This window comes from Pyxicephalus adspersus, chromosome 12 (assembly GCF_032062135.1).
Source record: "Pyxicephalus adspersus chromosome 12, UCB_Pads_2.0, whole genome shotgun sequence".
Classification (NCBI taxonomy): domain Eukaryota; kingdom Metazoa; phylum Chordata; class Amphibia; order Anura; family Pyxicephalidae; genus Pyxicephalus; species Pyxicephalus adspersus.
The window spans coordinates 1706107-1724240 of NC_092869.1; the positions used below are offsets into that span (position 1 = coordinate 1706107).

Here is an 18134-nt window from a genome sequence, read left to right on the forward strand (position 1 = left end):
TGTGTCCAATCAACTGTGAGCTTGAAAAGTTTTGGAGATGTCGGTGAGTGTGGGCCACGCCCCCTATTGATATCTTTAGGTTCTGTTTACTCTGCTCTGGGTCTGTCTACTCTGTTCTGCTCTCCGATCAGTGGAGGCTTAAGGGATCACAAACTTCTAAATGATAAATGGTGACCCAGATGTCCCGATGCTGAAGCTGCATTGGTGGTCACCCATCCAAACCTAACTGAATTTATATCATGGCGTGTTTGGAGGTTTCCTTTTCGAACTCATACAGAGCTATTGGAAAAGCAAACTTTCTTCCTTCTTCCCTAGACAGGTCTATTCAGATCTCTGACTTGAGGTTATCCCACCATTTGGTCTGTTCTTAGACTCTGTACACCTTGTGACGATTAGGCGGGTTCCCACAATCCCTGTGCTATGTGCCTGTGTTTGTACACCTTTGGTGTCCATTATTATGAGCTCCCACCATCCCTGTCCTGGGTTCCTGTGCCCATTATGAGGGGTTTGTACCATCCTGGGACTGAGTTGCTTGGTCTGCACACCTATGCCCATTATGAGGGGTTCTCACCATCCCAGAACTAAGTTTCCAGGTCTACATCCCTGTGCCCATTATGAGGGGTTCTCACCATCCCGGGACTAAGTTTCCAGGTCTACATTCCTGTGCCCATTATGAGGGGTTCTCACCATCCCGGGACTGAATTCCCAGGTCTATACACCTTGTGTGCCCATTATGAGGGGTTCACAACATGCCAGAACTAAATTCGCAGGTCTAGACATCTTTTGTGACCAATATGAAGAGGCCTTATATCTAGGTTGGATCCTAAGTTGGGCACCACCACCCAATCAATGGTCTGTCTTCTCGAGCCAGCCAACAATTACATTCCTGTCTGTTGTAGGTGTTGTAACATTGAGCTGTGGCCCCATCCCGACGTCATCAAAGCTGACGTTTTCCTGACTTTTTGCCATACACAAATCTCATTAGTTGTCAGTCCAACATGACAAACCACGTGCGGTGTTGGCTATTCCACGCCCTGCACAGACGGGGATTCTACAGGCATATCAGTGAATGACATTCAGCCCCTGTCTTTTAAGGTTCTTTTTACGCAGATCAAACTTACAAAGCTGCCTTCTCCGTGCCTCGACCTGTTCAACATTCCTGCCGGGGAACTTGGAGGAGACAGATGATGCTCATCTGTTGCTTTGAACTGAAAAATCATTCAAAATGCCAATTCTTCGTAAAAAGGATCATCTTGGCACTGGAGGAATGGAGGGCTGCCATGATATGGTCACGCTTTGGAACGCAAAGGCTTTTTTAGCGCCAGCCTGTTGGGGGCGCCGTGCCACAGAAAACATCTCTGCTAAGTCGCTACAGGTGTATTTGTTGTATAAATAGGGGATCGGACGCAGATAAGGCGCACGTTTTCCAAATAATCGCAGATTTAGTTTATGGTGTAAAGATATACCACTGTCATCATGATAATAATCATTTGTATTTGCTCTAACATATATCATAGCGCTGTACAGAGAACACTGAGCCAGTCCCATCAGTTTCCGTACAGAAGAGCTGACACTCTAATGTCCCCCCGCAGTCACGCACTATTATTATACATTTATATAGCTCTGACATATGCCGCAGTGCTGTACAGAGAACACTGAGCTAGTCCCATCAGTCTCTGTACAGAGGAGCTGACAATCTAATGTCCCCCTACAATCACACACTATTATTATACATGTATATAGCTCTGACATATACTGCAGTGTTGTAGAGAGAACACTGACCCAGTCCCATCCTTCTCTGTATAGGCAATCTTAGTGGAGTTTCCCTTTAGGATTGCGGAGGAAGGGACCCATTTGGGCTCCCCAGGGTGCTACTGTCTCCATCCTGGTACTTCGATATGATCTGGAAAAGTTTTCAGCGAAGCAGAGAAATAATTTGTAGACGGAAGGATGCTCATAGACAGCCCACACGAGCGCGGAAGGAATTGCACATTAAAGTCGACCCTCCAGTCATTGATGTCTCCCACCGGTTTGTCTGGGCCGTTTGTGGGGGCTGAAAATGGAAAAGTGACGTTGTCAGATCACTCAGAGACTCTGGCTCCTCTGAGCTGCAGCCAAGGAATTCCAAGGTTGTATTAGTTAATGCCTTTACCACAAACCCATTTTCCTCCAGTCATCAGTTTTCCAGTGGGCCGCCGCCACACACTTTTTCCATCTCACCCGGAGACAGGAGTGGAATTCGGAAAGCCTCACTTGCACGACTCCCTCGGCCGCATAGTCTAACGCCACCATCACTTTTGGAAAAATGTCCTCCATCTGGAACCCAAATCTTATAAAAGGCCGCTTACGGAGGTCAAAATTGCCGCTGACAGATTTTATGGTTTTGTCTTGCTTGAAAAGCCACAACATTTCAATAAAACTTTGACAAATCCACTGCAATTGCCAATCTTTATGGATGTCCCATCGCCCTTCCGAGGGATAATTCCTTAAAAATGGACGGTCTTTTTTTTCCCGCATTTGTGTACTTTTTGCTATTTCCAAGCCAATACAATCTGCTTTTTTCACGGTTTTCGACCTCATTTCTGGGTTTCACTTTTCGGCTGCAGATCGGCAGGTGTTCGGGTTTTATGGAACCCATAAAATTTTACAAGGAATAGCCTTCCGCCCCCTTGATTCCAGAAATGTGATATGAGGGAAATAAAAGGTTCCATCGTATTGTGTCTATGCAGGACATTGCAGTGCACCCAGGTTCACAATGTAGTTATGATGCCGACCTCGTGGAATATTTTAGTCCTCTCCCAACTAGGCAACAATTTGTTGATTGCCTGGAAATGAGGATTTACAGTTTCCAAAGGTGATTGCAATTAAAAAATGCACAAATGAAACTTGAGTTATTACTCTATTTTCCAAAATTTTGCATTTCATATATGAATTTACAATAGCTCCCTCTAGTGGTCATTTCCACCAGCTAATGTAATTAGCATCCATGCTTAAAGTGGGCCTCTGCTGCAGTGTCCCATCTTGTGATTTGTTACACTGTTGCAGTCTGATCATTGTAGGGGTGGGGGACTGAGAAAATGCCACCTCTTGCCTACAGCAGACTGATCATCATAGCCTAGGCAAAGTCACCGCTTTGAAATTGATGAAAGGTGGAGCTTTTCTGCTCAGTGAGCCTGTTGTTCTAGATTGTGACATGTCGGGGGTATTTTGTAATGCACATTTAAAGTTTTTGACTTCTAGGACCATTACCCATGCACACCATAGGGTCAGCCCTGACTCATAGCCTTGCACTGACAGCGAAGAGCAGTAAAGGGCAATCACTGATATGACTAAAGCAGACTCCTGAAGTGACTTTGGCATAGTGCTGGTTAATATGGGATGGTGGGCAGAGTGTGCCCCAGCGCTGGCAGGCCGACGAGGAAGACCATCGACAACCTATGCATGGACGACTGCCAGCAAGCTTTGGAAGGGTCCAAACAAGAGGCTCCATGTTCCGTCGGCTCCGTTCCCTTCCCCTCCCCATCCTAACCCCAGACAATGAATGAATGTTTTCTTTGTCCTCTGTGCCGGGCTAAGGTTACTGCACAGCCATCAATAGGCGAACGCCATCCAGGCCATTCAGCCCTGAAATCCTGTGATGAGCGACAATGCGGGCCGATCGGGGGAGCGATACCTCGGGAAATGGGAGTGGGGCGGAGAGGAAGTGAAGTCCTGTTACTTCTCTTGTCTTTGTAACTGTACCGCAGCGATAAGATCTTCCGCTCGGCTACTCGGGGGCTTTATAAAACAAGACCTGTGTTCTTCAATTCTATGTTGCACGCAAACGGCTATCTCGCATCGAATCATCAAAGCAATGGTCGGCTCCAGGTAACAGCCGTATTCCATGTTCACTTTCTTTTAAGTGACAAGGTTTCTCTTTTTGTGGCAGGGCCATGATTACTAGACCAAAAGTCCAATATCGAGTCCAAATATATTTATTTCTAATTATAACAAAGGGGCCCCCAACCCGTTTTGGGAGCTATAACAATCCCAATTCATCAGGGCTTAGATTGGTGGTTTAGTGGTTCATGAATGATATGGCTCCGTTGAAACACATGGTGTGGCATCTGGTTTTGAGAGAGGAATAGGCAACATTGGCCACTGCTTTAGCCTGGCAACTTATGCTATACATATTGGAGCATTATTTTCTGTAGACTTTAGGTATTGTGAGGCTTCGAGCCAAAATGCCACCTAAAATATTCTCTGAAATGCATCAAGGTAATGGGTCAAGACCATCCAATGGTAGACTCGAATGTGTCTACCTGCATGGTGGAAATGGAAATGAAATCTTCTACTGGCCACCCCCAGGTTTCCTGTAAAGCCATTACCTGCGTAGTAATTTCAAGCTAGAGGTTAGTTCTCCTTCATTTGTTACCCCACAAGCTGGTGGGGGGTGTCATTGAAATTGAGATTCACTAAAGAGTTCAAGCTCTTGATCTCCCATCTTCCTTCAGTAAATGGTCAGAAACCTTTTAAAAAGGTTGCAAGTTTTGTAGATGGACATAGGTCTGTAGACAGGCACATGTCTTGCCAACAATGGAAGGAGAGGCACCAACCCCCAGGCTCCGTAGCCTTGGAACCCAACCAATAGAACCATGACCAATGAAGGCCATGGGGCAGAGTTTTTCCACCAAGATGGATCTCTGTGAGCAATCATGTGAGCATTTCTGGTGGTCAAATCAAGGTCCTCATCATCAGGGAGGGTTGGAGGCCCTCTTACTGTACATCCAGGCCATATTTGGAACATTTTCAGATACAAGCCAAATCTGATTGACAGCAAATTACTATCCATTTTTTTTGTTTTCCTAATGGAGGCTGATTGACAAAGTACATCCTGTCCTCGGTTTTCTGTGCTGCCCACACATGTGCGTGAATGCACATTACGCAGTGTTTATTCAGTGCACGTTGAGGACAGGCCATTAATAGTGGGATTTTGCGCAAGGCTTCGAAGAACAAAGTGGATGCCTTTCCAGAAAGCTGTCAAAGAAAAGGGAAAAAAAATCGGGATGCCTTAAGGAAAGCCACATGCAACTGTTTGGGTATTCAAGAGCTGATGGATGACCGTGGATCGTCAGCGGTGATGTAACCTTTGTATATATACGAAATTGTAAACGCCAGACCCTGGGCCTCCCTCCTCTCCTTCCATTTCTCTGGATTAAGATGTCTCTTTGCTCATAAGTCATCAGAACGGAATTGCAACATTGTGTTCCTCATCTTTTCTTTCTAAGTATCTGCCTTCTATCTGCCTTAACTCTTTCCACGTAGGTGATGGAATCTTCACAGATATCAATAGATATAATATATATAAAAAAGTCTAATACATTATCTCACAAATGTATCTCTTTTGCAGAATTTTTTTGTTGTAGAAGTTTATCATAATGTGGTCACAAGCCATAAAAATTGGGAACAGTTCCATCCTTTGACATCAACATGTTCTTTGGGTAGGACAGGCCGATCCAAGAAAGGATGACAATGATTGGAGGTCAGGGACCATAGGGATGCTTCATGTTAATGTATCTTGAGGCGCCATACGACAGAGCCAATGTAGGCTAGCTGTACAAGCGTGATGGATGGCTTATAGTACAGGACAGGCTGCTTCGGAAATTATTCCAAGATGGATTAGAAAACGGAATCAGGGGAAACAGAGCCTCTTTCCAGGGAACAAGTCTACAAGGGTCTCTGTGGGCCCACTGTTGGACTGTGTCAAGGGAGGTTTTCTGTCAAAATGTCCCCCCCATCCACGCTGTGCCCCATGTTGTTTTAGCCACGTTCTAACCAACCTTTGACCCTTTTCTTGTCATATCACCTAAAGCAGTTCTGGTAGGAGCATAGCGGGGGTGTTCTATGGGTAATGTAAAAAACATGCCAGTGGTCTACAGAAAATCTCCAAATAACTCCTTTTGTATGGGGGCTCCTTTTGTATGAATCACAGAGACACTCTTAAAGCATGAGAAGAAAGGAAACTGTTTAGGCAGAACGTAAGAGTTGGAAAATTTAAGACATGCAAATTAGAAGTCTCACTCTTCGAGGTAAAGCAGCCATGCAATGTGATCATCATTTATAAAAAGCCTTTCTAGCTGTATATTTTTGTATTATATTTTGTGTTTTTTTATGTTATGAAACATTTATCTTCTTCCTTCCCCAACAGCGTTTTGCATCCGTGCCTCGTTATGTGGAGACTTTAGTTGTCGCAGATGAGACAATGGCCACCTTCCATGGAGCAGGCCTCAAGAGGTATCTGTTGACCGTCATGGCAGCTGCTGCCAAATTCTTTCGCCACCCAAGTTTGAAGAACCCAGTCAATGTTGTAGTGACGCGGCTGGTGGTGATCGGGCGGGCGGACAAGTCAAACACCTACTGGGGGCTAAAGATGACCACCAATGCTGCCGAGATGTTGAGGAACTTCTGTGAATGGCAGAAAGGACTGAACAAACCCAACGACTCAGATTCAGAACATTTTGACACGGCCATACTCTTCACCCGCCAGGTGTGTATCATTTTTTGTAAAGTTTTACCAAAATTTTCAGGGGATCTTAATACTTGGTTTCTTAGTAACGTCTGCTATTATTGTTGACAGAATCTTTGTGGGGTATCTACCTGTGACACCCTTGGCATGGCCGATGTTGGTACAGTTTGCGATCCATCTAGAAGCTGCTCTATTGTTGAGGATGATGGCTTGCAGTCTGCTTTTACCGCTGCTCATGAGCTAGGTAAGTACAACTGCATAACAATTGCAACCATTAACAATGATTCCGCTTTTGGTGGAAGGTGATGTGGGCAGTCTGGGTAAAAGATGATATGTTCTTCTTTGGTTCCCCCAAAAAGTCCATGATGTTCCTCTGCTGCCCATTCTGCACTCATGTACTGCCTGTGTGGGGTGTTGATTGTGTGGACTTTGAATGAAGATGAGAAAAGTTGGAGAAGTCAAAGGAGAACTTAATAATTCAATGCAGGAAATGTTCATTTATGTTCACATGCAGTCTGTTCTCTATGCTCCTAATTCTGCTTGGAGATGACCTTCAAGGGCTAGATTAGGACTTCTAGCATTTACAGTTTTTTTTTCTGTATCTACAGGCCACGTTTTTAATATGCTGCATGACAACTCCAAACCTTGCATTGAACTCAACCGCCCAGCCAGTAACACCCGTCACATGATGGCACCCGTGATGTCATATGTGGATCCAGAAGATTTGTGGTCACCATGCAGTGCCAAGTTCATCACTGACTTCTTAGACAATGGCAATGGTAGGCAACCTTGTCATCCTGGCCCCACAAACATACCACCATGATCCTTAAATGTCAACGCAGCTATTTAACCCAAATTTGACCACATATCTTCCTTCTGCAGGTCACTGCCTATTGGACAAGCCTCGAGCTCCTCTCCGTCTGCCAGTGCCATTCCCTGGAAATGACTACGATTCTGATCGTCAGTGTCAGCTGACTTTTGGCCCCGAATCCCGCCATTGTCCAAACCTACACACCCCCTGCTCCTCTCTGTGGTGTACAGGAAGGATTGATGGACACTTCATGTGCCAAACCAAACACTTCCCCTGGGCAGATGGTACGCAATGCGGAGTCGGAAAGACTTGTATGAATGGTCGTTGCATCAGCAAAGTAGAGATGAAGGCTTTTAATGTGAGTTTTGTTGATTTTTAGTTACATTTGTTAGTGTCTGTGCATTCTTGTTACAACCTTAATTGATGGTCAAAAAATATCTTTTACAGACTCCGGTAAATGGAGGTTGGGGTCCTTGGGGTCAATACGGGGTATGCTCACGAACATGTGGTGGTGGAGTTCAGTTCTCTCATCGGGAATGCAATAAGCCAGTCCCAAGAAATGGCGGGAAGTATTGCGAGGGAAAGAGGACTCAGTACCGCTCTTGCAACACGCAGGAATGTCCAACCGGCAATGGTAAGTTGAAAACACTCAGAACAAAATTCAATTCTTTTGAAAGTTCACTGCAAATAATTGCAGGCAGGAAGATCTTTGTGAAGGTTTACTAATTTGTGATCTCCCCAATCTTCTCGCCTTACAGCAATGAGGTACAGAGAGCAGCAATGTGCTGTCTATAACCACCGGACTGACCTCTTTAAGGGTTTTCCATCACCCATGGACTGGGTTCCCCGCTACAATGGAATCGCAGAGAAGGACCAATGCAAACTTACCTGCCAGTCACGGCCTTTGGGTTACTATTACGTCCTGGAGCCACGGGTGAGTCTGACTTCTAATAATGGACATAGCTTCATCAAAGTATATACCATGGTAAAATATGGTCACCGTTGTATCTAGAGTGCCTAAAATAGCCTTTCTGAGTGCATTCTGTACAAGTGGCTTAGATAGTCCCATCTGATTCTATAGGCCATGTGATCACATGTATTGGCCACTAACTGTAACTTAACTTACCTGTTTGCTTTGATTTCAGGTGGCAGATGGCACTCCATGCTCTCCAGACTCTACTTCTGTTTGCGTACAGGGGCGCTGTGTCCACGCTGGGTGTGACCGAGTTATTGGATCAAAAAAGAAATTTGATAAATGCATGATGTGCGGTGGGAATGGCTCGGCTTGTACCAAGACTTATGGATCATTTACAAAACCACGGTGAGTCCAGGATTCTTTGAAATCCCAATTTTGGGTATCCAGTCAAGCCAACTGGGCATTTGCCATAGGTGGGTTATGAAAGGGTTAGGGAAGATGTTCTCACATCTTGGCCTGATTACTTGCAATAGATATGCAGAATAGTCCTTCTGTGTAGCGATTTCTGGCAAACGACACCACAAGTGTAAGAAAATGCCTGGAAACCACCCACCAAAGCCTACAATGATTTCCAAAGGGGATGGATAATCTCTTTACTGCAGGTTTGTCCGCCGCCCTCCAAATACTAACACATTCCTATTATTATTATTATTATTAAACAGGATTTATATAGCGCCAACATATTACGCAGCGCTGTATTCCTATGAATGCAGTTTTCACATGTGAGCGGTGTGTTGGGGGGGGGGGTAATTATTTGATCTGAATGGGTATCACCACAAAAAACAAAAGTAGACCCAACCATGAAAAGGCATCCATGAAGACATTGTGGAAATTGTGAAATAGGATCTTCATGCCTACTTCAAATTTATTGGATATATGTTGATCTGGAATTTTTGTCCTCAATTGTTTGTTTTTCACTTTCAGGTACGGCTACAATGATGTGGTCACCATTCCAGCAGGCGCCACAAATATTTTGATACGTCAGAACAGCGGGTCCTCCTCAACCAGTGACGGCGTTTACTTGGCTATAAAAAGGCAAGATGGATCCTAAGCCCTCAATGGAAATTACATTCTGGTGCCCTCTGAAGTTGATGTCAACATTGGTGGAGGGTTAACCATACGGTACAGCGGGGCAACCAAAGCTATGGAGACCATTGTTGGCCGTGGACCCCTGAAAGAATCCATTACTATCCAGGCTTTGGTCGTCAGCGACCAGAGAGCTCCACGTCTTAAGTACACTTTCTTCGTACCAAAGCCAACCACGAGGTCAACCCAAGCCAAAAAACCGGCAGAAGACTGGTTAAAAAGGAGAGCACAGATACTCGAAATTTTGAGGAAGAGTAGGAACAGTCACAAATGATCAGTAGAAGATGTACTGGGACATTTACGTCTCGATTCACAGAGACAAACTAGCCCATTCCAACCTTTTAGGAAGTTCAAGTGTTTTGGTGCCAGCATCTTTAATCTATGACTATTAAGGACTGGATGGAAGCACAATTCAAAAATATTCAGAACTGCCAAAAACATTCTGTAAACCCTTCCATTCCCAGCTCAAATTGCAAAAAAAGGTGACCAAAGGTGGTACAGATGCTGTCACCAAAAAAAAAAGCCTAAAAATACCAATAGACTATTGTGTAGCTCGAAGGAAGGCCACCTGGACTCGGTTTATGGATCAAAGTAGACAATGCCATGTCTTAAATAAGCCTGTGCTGTTGGCTGGTCCACCACCGGCGCTCCCCCTTTGAACATTTCTGGTTTTCTAATGCCAATGGACTGGGGGACCACAAAGTCTTCCAGGAACTTTGAGATGTATCTACCATCCCTTTGGTGTTCAAAAAAAGGGTTTGCCCACGCTGAGGCAATCAAAAAATTCAGCGTCAAACTCTACGGTAGCTTGTAAATAGGAGTTGATTACTCATTGTTGACTGAAAGTAGGGTCTGGATACCCAAATTATTTAATAGGAACATAAAATAATTAGCTAGGTTAACTATGGTGGGAAAACATCCCTGAGGGATCGTCTGAGAGGTGCACAAAAATGATCAGCTCTTCTGGTTCTGGGACACCCCTTGGAGAGGGACCTGAAGAAGCTTTTTAGGGATCATTGATGGGGGATTTAGATGGATCTTGATCACTACTGAAGAGCCCAACGTGTGACCAAGGCCCTGGTCAGTTTTTAGCCAGACACCTGCTGCTGCTCACACACATCATGACTTATTTTTGAATGATCAAAATCCATTCTAGATTGATTCATGTGTCTTCAGACTTTACATCTGGTGCTTAAACGGGGCTCTCTTCATCGAATGTAGATTGAATTACAAATCTGTAGGCAACTAAGGGACTCGGTGGTAAATCGAGGCCAGAAGACCGATGGAGACCCTTGGTTGATCCTGCTGAAAGGACATATCAAAACTTACTCTGGTGCTACAGTATTTTCAAAAAACTCCAATACATTTTTTTTAGTTTGTGTTCATCTTTAGTTATTGAGAGTTCTTTATGACTATACGGGGAGAAGGGGGCAACAACCCCACAATCCCATAGGAACTGCTGTTTGTTGCTGGTCCTCGATGGTGTTTACAAATCGCAAACAAGTTTTATTTATATATTTATTATTGTGTCTACATGTCTTAAGTTAGGATGAAGAAGCCCTAGTAGACTGCAAACTATCAGGACTCAGTGAAGTTTTAGCAACAAACTAAAGATGACCAAAACTTCAAAAACAAAGATTCTCATCCAGTAGATTCTCATCCAGTAATAGTCTCTCCGCTGCACAGCAGATGTTTGCACATGTGTCTCAGTTTAGTGACCCCTAATGCACCGTAACGTAACATCTGCAAATGCTTAAAACATTTTGGGGTTAAAGGTGGCCATGGAAACCCAAATTGTCCTTTTTGACTCAATGCCGAGCCTGTAACTAAGCCGTGATGATCAGGGGTAACCGTAAATCTAAAGTGCAGTAACACAGAGGTTAGAATTGAGGCCAATCCGCGAGAAAGAAGGAATGAAGTAAACATTGGCCATCATTTCATTTGATCAAATGGCTTAAAAACTTTTTAAAAATTATGAAGAAATCCAAAAAAGGCTAACTGTCAATCAGAAGCCACCACAGAGCACCCAGTGTAGCATTATAGTTTTGATTATCCAGTCACATGACATAGAATCAGACACACCCCGCCTCCCCGAAAGTGCTCCACACACCTGCTATAACCACACCCACCCCAAGGCTGTGACCCAATGGTTACAGGTACAGAGCCCGCCCAGTTTGCTGCAATAGTTGGGAGCCAGGACTCTCAGGACTCGCAGGAAAGGGCCAACTGAAGGAAGGGACAGCCAACAACTCCTCAAATCAGTGTTTAATGAATGGTGATTTTACATATATTTTTTTTTTTTTTGCTATTGTAAAAAAATGCCCAAAATTATTTAAAAAAAAACTATTTATATAAAATAAAAAAATTAAATATTATTTAAGAATGTGTTGAATTATTGACTGGTTGAATTTTTGTCATGTTGAACTTCAGAAACACATTTAGGCTACATTATTGGCTCCTCCGCCCGAGTAGTGGCTCAGTAGCATCATCATCAGGATTGTGCATTGACAAGCCCCTCCCCTTCAGAGTGACCTCATCATGTCAGCCCCGCCCCTCCACTGTGAAGTAACCTTATAATTGGGGGGGGGGGGGCGTTCTACCCTTTGCAAATACTTGCAGAAAGCCATATTGGTGTTCAGACAATCAATAATAGTATAGTCCGATATCAGTTCTTCAGGGGTGGTACAAAGCAGATGAGGGCGGGCACTGAAGACAGGAAGTTCTGTTATTTTTATAAAAACACACAGAAAAGCAGAAAAAGAGTCATCTGAACCATTTAATAGCTCCTCAAAAACAGAAAAATACACAAGTCGGAGGATAAAAAAACACAAAGACCAATAAATATTTATACAGCCACAGCGGCACATCTGCTCGGATTTGGTGAACGCGCTTTTCACATGGTGAATCCTTGCAGTGGGGTGGCACACTGGATTGCACAAAGACAAAAAAAAAGACTTTTTGGTGTAGAAGCTGTTCTGGGGGTCAATACTGCAGGAATACAGGAAGTATTTCCCTTCCACCTGGGAACGGGCATCCTCCCATGAATGCTGCAACGGCACTTCCATGATGCAATGGGGCAAGAGCACCTGTCAGACACCCACACCCAAGAGGAGCCATAATACAAGAATCATATCACTTTTGTCCAATTGGTGAACTGCTGCACACTCTGCTTAGTGACAGGTTCTCTTTGACCCACAAAGCATTATGGGAGGTATACTGTATGTACATACACTATAAGGTATCTACAGGAGGTAAACACAGAGTAGGCAGGGTCTCTGTACACTATTCCTAGAATGCTCCGCTAGTCTGAAGCAAGAGGAACTACAAATACCAGCGTGTCGCACCAGTCTTCAGCTTCCAGCCACTCATGTTGCACTACAAGTCTCAGCAAGCCCCCAGTCTTAGCAGCACCCCAGAGGTAGAAGAGTTGGATTTCTGGGACATTTAGTTTGAGGAGTGTGCAGGGTGGATGTGTTACGTGGCTCTTCATATATCAGACTGGTGACAGCTGCAATGTGAAAATATTGCGCAAATGTTGCCCTCTGCTGGCAATACAGTAAACTACACCTGAGGGGCCATCAATATCCCATTTTATTGGCAGAGTTTTACATAAGTTGTCACCTTTCCCCACCTAGAATGCTGCACAGAGCCCGAGATCAAACTGCGACCCTCCCCTGCCAACGTCTGGTACCCCAAGAGCACGCTGGGAATTTTTTAACAGATAACTCCACCTAAAATAAATAGATCCGTTTTGTCTCGCCACTGTGGGAGGGGCAAAGTCACAACCGGTGACCGGTACCAGGCAAAACGGAACTTTCAGCTTTAGGTGGAGTTGCCTTTACCCAGTGGAATATTTAGTGACACGGTGAGATCTTTAAATAATATTCGGTTTGATTTACATAAATTTTATAAAAAGCATAACCCCGCCCCTGCCTAACGTGTCACTTTGGTAAATACAAGAACGGAATCTGTTTCCTGCCATTGGAGGAGGAGCAGCCAGCTGCAACCGTCCATGTTGTCATAGAGACATCTTAAGTGAGATCCAATGTAACACAACATACCATTTACAGATAAAAGTAGTCAATTTCCTTTTAAAGAGCACCTATAACTTAAAGGATCAGTCCACCCAAAACTGACCGCCATTTATGGGTGGAGTCTGGCTGGCTCTGCGTCTCTTCTTATCGCTGATAATTTCTTTCCTGCCGGCAGTCCCAGCTCTGCAGTGAAACATGAAAACAAGAAACAAATCCAACAAAGCTGGAACCTCGGGGGCGGAGTCGCACATATAAAGGAGACGCCATTGAGTGCTTCAGCTGGCCAGAATCCACCAGAAACTAAACAATTAATGTTGGGCAGACCTTTCCATCACAGAAATCGAACCATTTTAGGTTTCAGAAGATCCAGGTTGTCCATTGGCTAGGAGCCTGTGATTTTGTTCGGGGGAGGGACTTTTATGATGTCACTAGCTTCTAGCAAATAGGCAGTGTCATGTGACCTCTTTCAATCAGACATCCATAAAAGAAAAGAATAATAAATAACTTAAAATACACAACAACATATACAGAAAATAAGAACTCACGCAGCCTGGGGCCTCTTTGAAGAAGCATTATATGCATGGTGGCCAGAATAACAGAAACCCAACACTGGTAGGAGACGCCATTGATGATATGGAGAAAAAAAGAACAGGTTCTCTTTAATGTTGGTCCCCTTCAGCATCACATACCTACCTAAACTTTGCTCCTCCTACTGTTGGGAAAACACCCAGCACTACCAAATATGGAAATGCCATTGTATTAATTCATGTGAAAGTGCTGCTTGCGGATTGCCCCAGCTCTGACACTAGAGGGCAGCCTTGTGCATGAGCCAATCAGAGCAACACAGAGCTTACAGCATGGAAGCACAGCAATGGGGGGAGGGGGGTTGCTTTACTGCCCTCATCCATTCACCATCAATGTTGGCGCCGAAAGAGGGAAAAACTGGATTGTTCGAGCTGCAAAATCAAGTGCTGTACAATACTTATGGCAGGCTAAGATGACCTACAATCACAGAGATGCCATTTTAGCATGCCTTAAGTACTTAAAGAAAAGATTCAGTGCAATGCAGCCAACAGGGTCCCAAACTCACAGCAAGGGGTTTCTGTTTTTCTGGCCAGATAGCATCTATAAAGCCATTGTTACTATCCTGACCGCAGGCTGTAATTAGTCACGCCAACTTTGCCAAACCCACTACCTTTGGGTGGAGAACTACAAAAAAAAAAAAAAAACACACATCATGCTCCGCCTACTTTCATGTGCGTGGGAGGGGACTGCATCCAGAGGGCGGAGTAGTGGTTGGAGAAAAAAACAGATAGGGAGAAGTTATATAGGTCGCTCCGCCCACGAACCGACCCTCCTCTTCTGAGTTGGGGCCGGGAGGTTCAGTCCCACACCAGGCCATTTAAGATCCCATGAACTGCAAGGGGTGTAAGACTTATGTGGGCGGAGCAGCCCTTTATGTCAGGGCCACAAGCAGTTTGGTTTTAGCAGTTGTTTCTTAGTAAGAAGTATTAGCGTGACAACGCGCAGTGCAAAGATGAGACGGGCCGCGGAGGGCCGGCCCCCGTTATACTGACCATCAGTGGCTGCCCACAAGGTGGAGCCAACATTGCAGCCATAGAGATAGGAGGAAGGAGAGAGCAGCTCAGAGGAGGAAGTAAGAGAAGTCAGGCTCCTCCCATGAGGACCTCTATACATCGTAGTCCGGGAGGTAGGTGTATGCCGGACCCCCTGAAGACGGTGGGGTGACCAGTGGGCAGAACCAGCAGATGATGTGACCTGGAAAGAGACAGAATGGGCTCAAATTACACCAGAACATACAAATCCAGGCAAAATAATTTTTTTAGGTTTACAACCTCTGATTCTTCCTATCCAATGCTCCACCACAAAGATTTGTGCTTACTTCCTGTACCAGTGACAACCAGACAGGAAGTCAGGAAAAATCTGCAATCAGGTTGACTTTGGTCTATAGTACTATAGAAAGCTTGGTTCTGATGGGAGGGGTTATGCAAATATCATGACTTTTGTGGGTCTTAGTCTGGAGAAGTGGGCGTTCCCAGTCAGGCCAAATTTGCATAGGTAACACCCACATGTAATGCTGAGACTCCATAATTAAAATGCCTGAAATGACGGGGGGGGGGGCAAATGTAGGGGAGGACGGGGGGCAGATTTAATGAGGAAAAGACAGTTTTGATGAAAAAAAGGCTGATGTGGGTGCAGATGTGATGAAGGAAAGCCCTGAGGGAAGGGGGCAGATTTGATAAATGGGGGGGGGGGGAGTTACAGATTTGATGGAGGGGAAAGCCTGGGAGGCAGATTTGAAGGAGGGAAAACCCCAGGGGGCAAATCTGGCTCACCTCTGCCAAACACCTCCCTCACCAGCGCCATCTTTGGTTTGCGGCTGTGCGTCACCTCCTTGTGCGCCTCCTTCAGCAGTCTGTTCCGCAGCTGCTCGATGGGGGTCTCGTCTGTGATGATGGACACGATCTGCGGACAAAAGACATAACCTGACAACAAGCACAACCACAACCACTTCCTGTCTGGGCAGGAAGTGATGTGAAATCTCCCCAATGGGGACACCAACAAACACAAATTCTTAGTAAAGTGGAGGAAGGTCAGATCTACCAACAAAGTTCTATTTCCTGTCTCGGTGTCAATCACTCTCCTTTCTCTATGGGGTGTCACAAAGTGACAGGAAGTGAGGAAAAAAAACCTCACAGATTAAAATAAAAAGCTGGCAAATGTAAATTCCTCCCGATTCTAAAAAATGTTTTTAACTACACAGTGCAACTTACCCTGGTATTATCAGTACTTCTACCTACCAGTGACACACTTCCTGTCTGAGGGTGACAAGGCTCACTCACTGTGATCTATGGAGGAGCAGCGTTGTCACCACAGGCCCAATCTGTTGCAGAAATCACAAGGCCGGTGTCACCTCTCAATGGATCCCCAATAATATAGAATGCCCGGGGGCGGCGCTATAGGAGGGCTTGGCAGCTCACTTCTAAAGTTCTCTCTCACAGAGCAAGGATCAGTCTGCCCCTTCTTACCTGATCATAGAAAATGACGATGACGAAGAGCCCGAACAGGACGGATTCCACCAGCAGGAGGATGCAGTGAGCTCTGCGGGGAAAGATGGACGCCCGTTAGGACAGATTATTCATACAAAGTCACTCTAAATTCCCTCTGGGTAGAATTTCCATGAATGGGGGTGGAGCCAAACACTACTGGCATAGGGGTACCTATACAGAAGCCCCGCCCCCTTACCAGGAGCCGTTCGCTGACTTACATCTGCACGTGGCTGCGCACTCGTCCCCCATTCTCCACATCCTCCAAGTCGCCGCCCCTCAGTGCTGGCAGCAGCCACGTTCCCAGGACAAGTGCCATGGCGTACAAGCTGGCCAGAGCTGCAAAGAAAACACAGAGCTGTGACTCAATGTACGGAACAGCACCACTCTACAGGGCAGAGAAGGAACTACACATCACTAACCCCTCCCCTGAATCTTCTGATGATGCTCCTCCCATTCTCAATCTAGATCCTGCCATGTAGCAGACCATAGGACGCTAATAAAAGACAGAATGGGGTAGTTTATGAAGTACACCAGAGAATGCTGAGGTAATTATCTGCAGTACCCGGCCAAAACCCAATCAGGGGAGGAGCAGTCACTGCCTTTCAGCATATATTTCTCTAACATAAGGCAAATGATGGCCACACCTCCATCATGTGACTATGATGGGGCCTGGCGATTGGCTGCTTAGCACACTCATTGCATCCTCTGGGGAGGGGACAAGGTCACATGTTACTTCCTCCTATGGCTGAGGAATGGAGAGGGGAGGAGTTTGGGTGAGAGGGAGGGGCCATATAAAGAGAACCTGTCACCCTGCAGCCTATGGCACACGTCATACAGACACGGACTCACCGGTATAGAAGAGGAACTGTATGAAGTATTTCTGGTTCAGCTCACCGACGCAGTTATTGATCCTGCAGGAAATGAAGGGGCAATATTACAGGAAGTGGCGGTGATCAGAAGCAGAATGCACATGTCGATCACATGATCTTACCAGGGACAATGGTGGTCCATGCGGCGGATGCAGCGGTGGCAGATGCGACAGTGGTGCGCCCGAGGAGGCCGGTACGTCTCGCAGCGGTTACACACGGTCCAATCTTCATTTCCCTGCAGATTGAATGATACTGATTGGTTTATTAAAGGAATGATCCAACCCGGGGGGCAGGGAAATAGAGGGTTCCCGACTCCGCCCCCTTCCAAGATCAGGCCCCACTGTTAGGTAAGGGTCCATGAAGGGGGAACGGAGAGTTGTGGAGGAGGGGCGATCTCCTCGTACTTACCCGATCGTTTTTGCGTGGGGTGCTTCGCAGATCTGAGAAATCGATGGCCATTTCTGGCAGGGGAACAACACCTAGGGGGACACAAGGCGTGAGGTTAGATCCCCCAATGGGGGTAAAAAGTGATGGAGGCAGAAAGTTGGAATCAGTGACATCCAATTGGTTACCTGGATCTGAGAAGACGGCTCGGGTGTGGCAGGCCAGCAACATGAAGACGATGAGGTTATAGATGACGGCATGGATGGGGCACCAGACACTGCGGAGGAGGGGAGGAGAGTCACATGACATGTTTTATCCAATCTACAAGCCCACTCAGTGCTTCCCGCCCAACCAAGGAAGCTGGGGCAATTCTTCCTGGGGCCCCTGGTCTCACAGTC

The 18134-nt window shown here is 45.6% G+C and overlaps 2 protein-coding genes across 2 annotated transcripts in view; one reads left to right on the top strand and one right to left on the bottom strand.

The window, feature by feature from the left end:
• Positions 1 to 6187: 6187 nt before the first annotated feature.
• Positions 6188 to 11753, top strand: ADAMTS4 (ADAM metallopeptidase with thrombospondin type 1 motif 4; the record flags this gene model as incomplete). Its single annotated transcript, XM_072428382.1, is given in 8 exon segments — positions 6188 to 6526; positions 6617 to 6749; positions 7114 to 7284; positions 7388 to 7674; positions 7764 to 7950; positions 8075 to 8250; positions 8462 to 8637; positions 9217 to 11753. Coding segments are annotated over 8 exon segments (1596 nt in total), but the record flags the coding sequence as incomplete, so codon positions are not given.
• Positions 11754 to 12136: 383 nt separating this feature from the next.
• LOC140342263 (palmitoyltransferase ZDHHC3-like) overlaps positions 12137 to 18134 on the bottom strand; it is a 7003-nt gene continuing 1005 nt past the window's right edge. Inside the window, exons 2-9 of the mRNA XM_072428387.1 lie at positions 17925 to 18013; positions 17761 to 17831; positions 17475 to 17587; positions 17333 to 17394; positions 16702 to 16819; positions 16463 to 16535; positions 15770 to 15899; positions 12137 to 15191 (exon numbers count right to left, since the gene is read on the bottom strand). Coding sequence (XP_072284488.1) covers positions 15103 to 15191; positions 15770 to 15899; positions 16463 to 16535; positions 16702 to 16819; positions 17333 to 17394; positions 17475 to 17587; positions 17761 to 17831; positions 17925 to 18013 — 745 coding nt within the window. The 3' untranslated portion in view covers positions 12137 to 15102. The remainder of the gene's footprint in view (positions 15192 to 15769; positions 15900 to 16462; positions 16536 to 16701; positions 16820 to 17332; positions 17395 to 17474; positions 17588 to 17760; positions 17832 to 17924; positions 18014 to 18134) is intronic.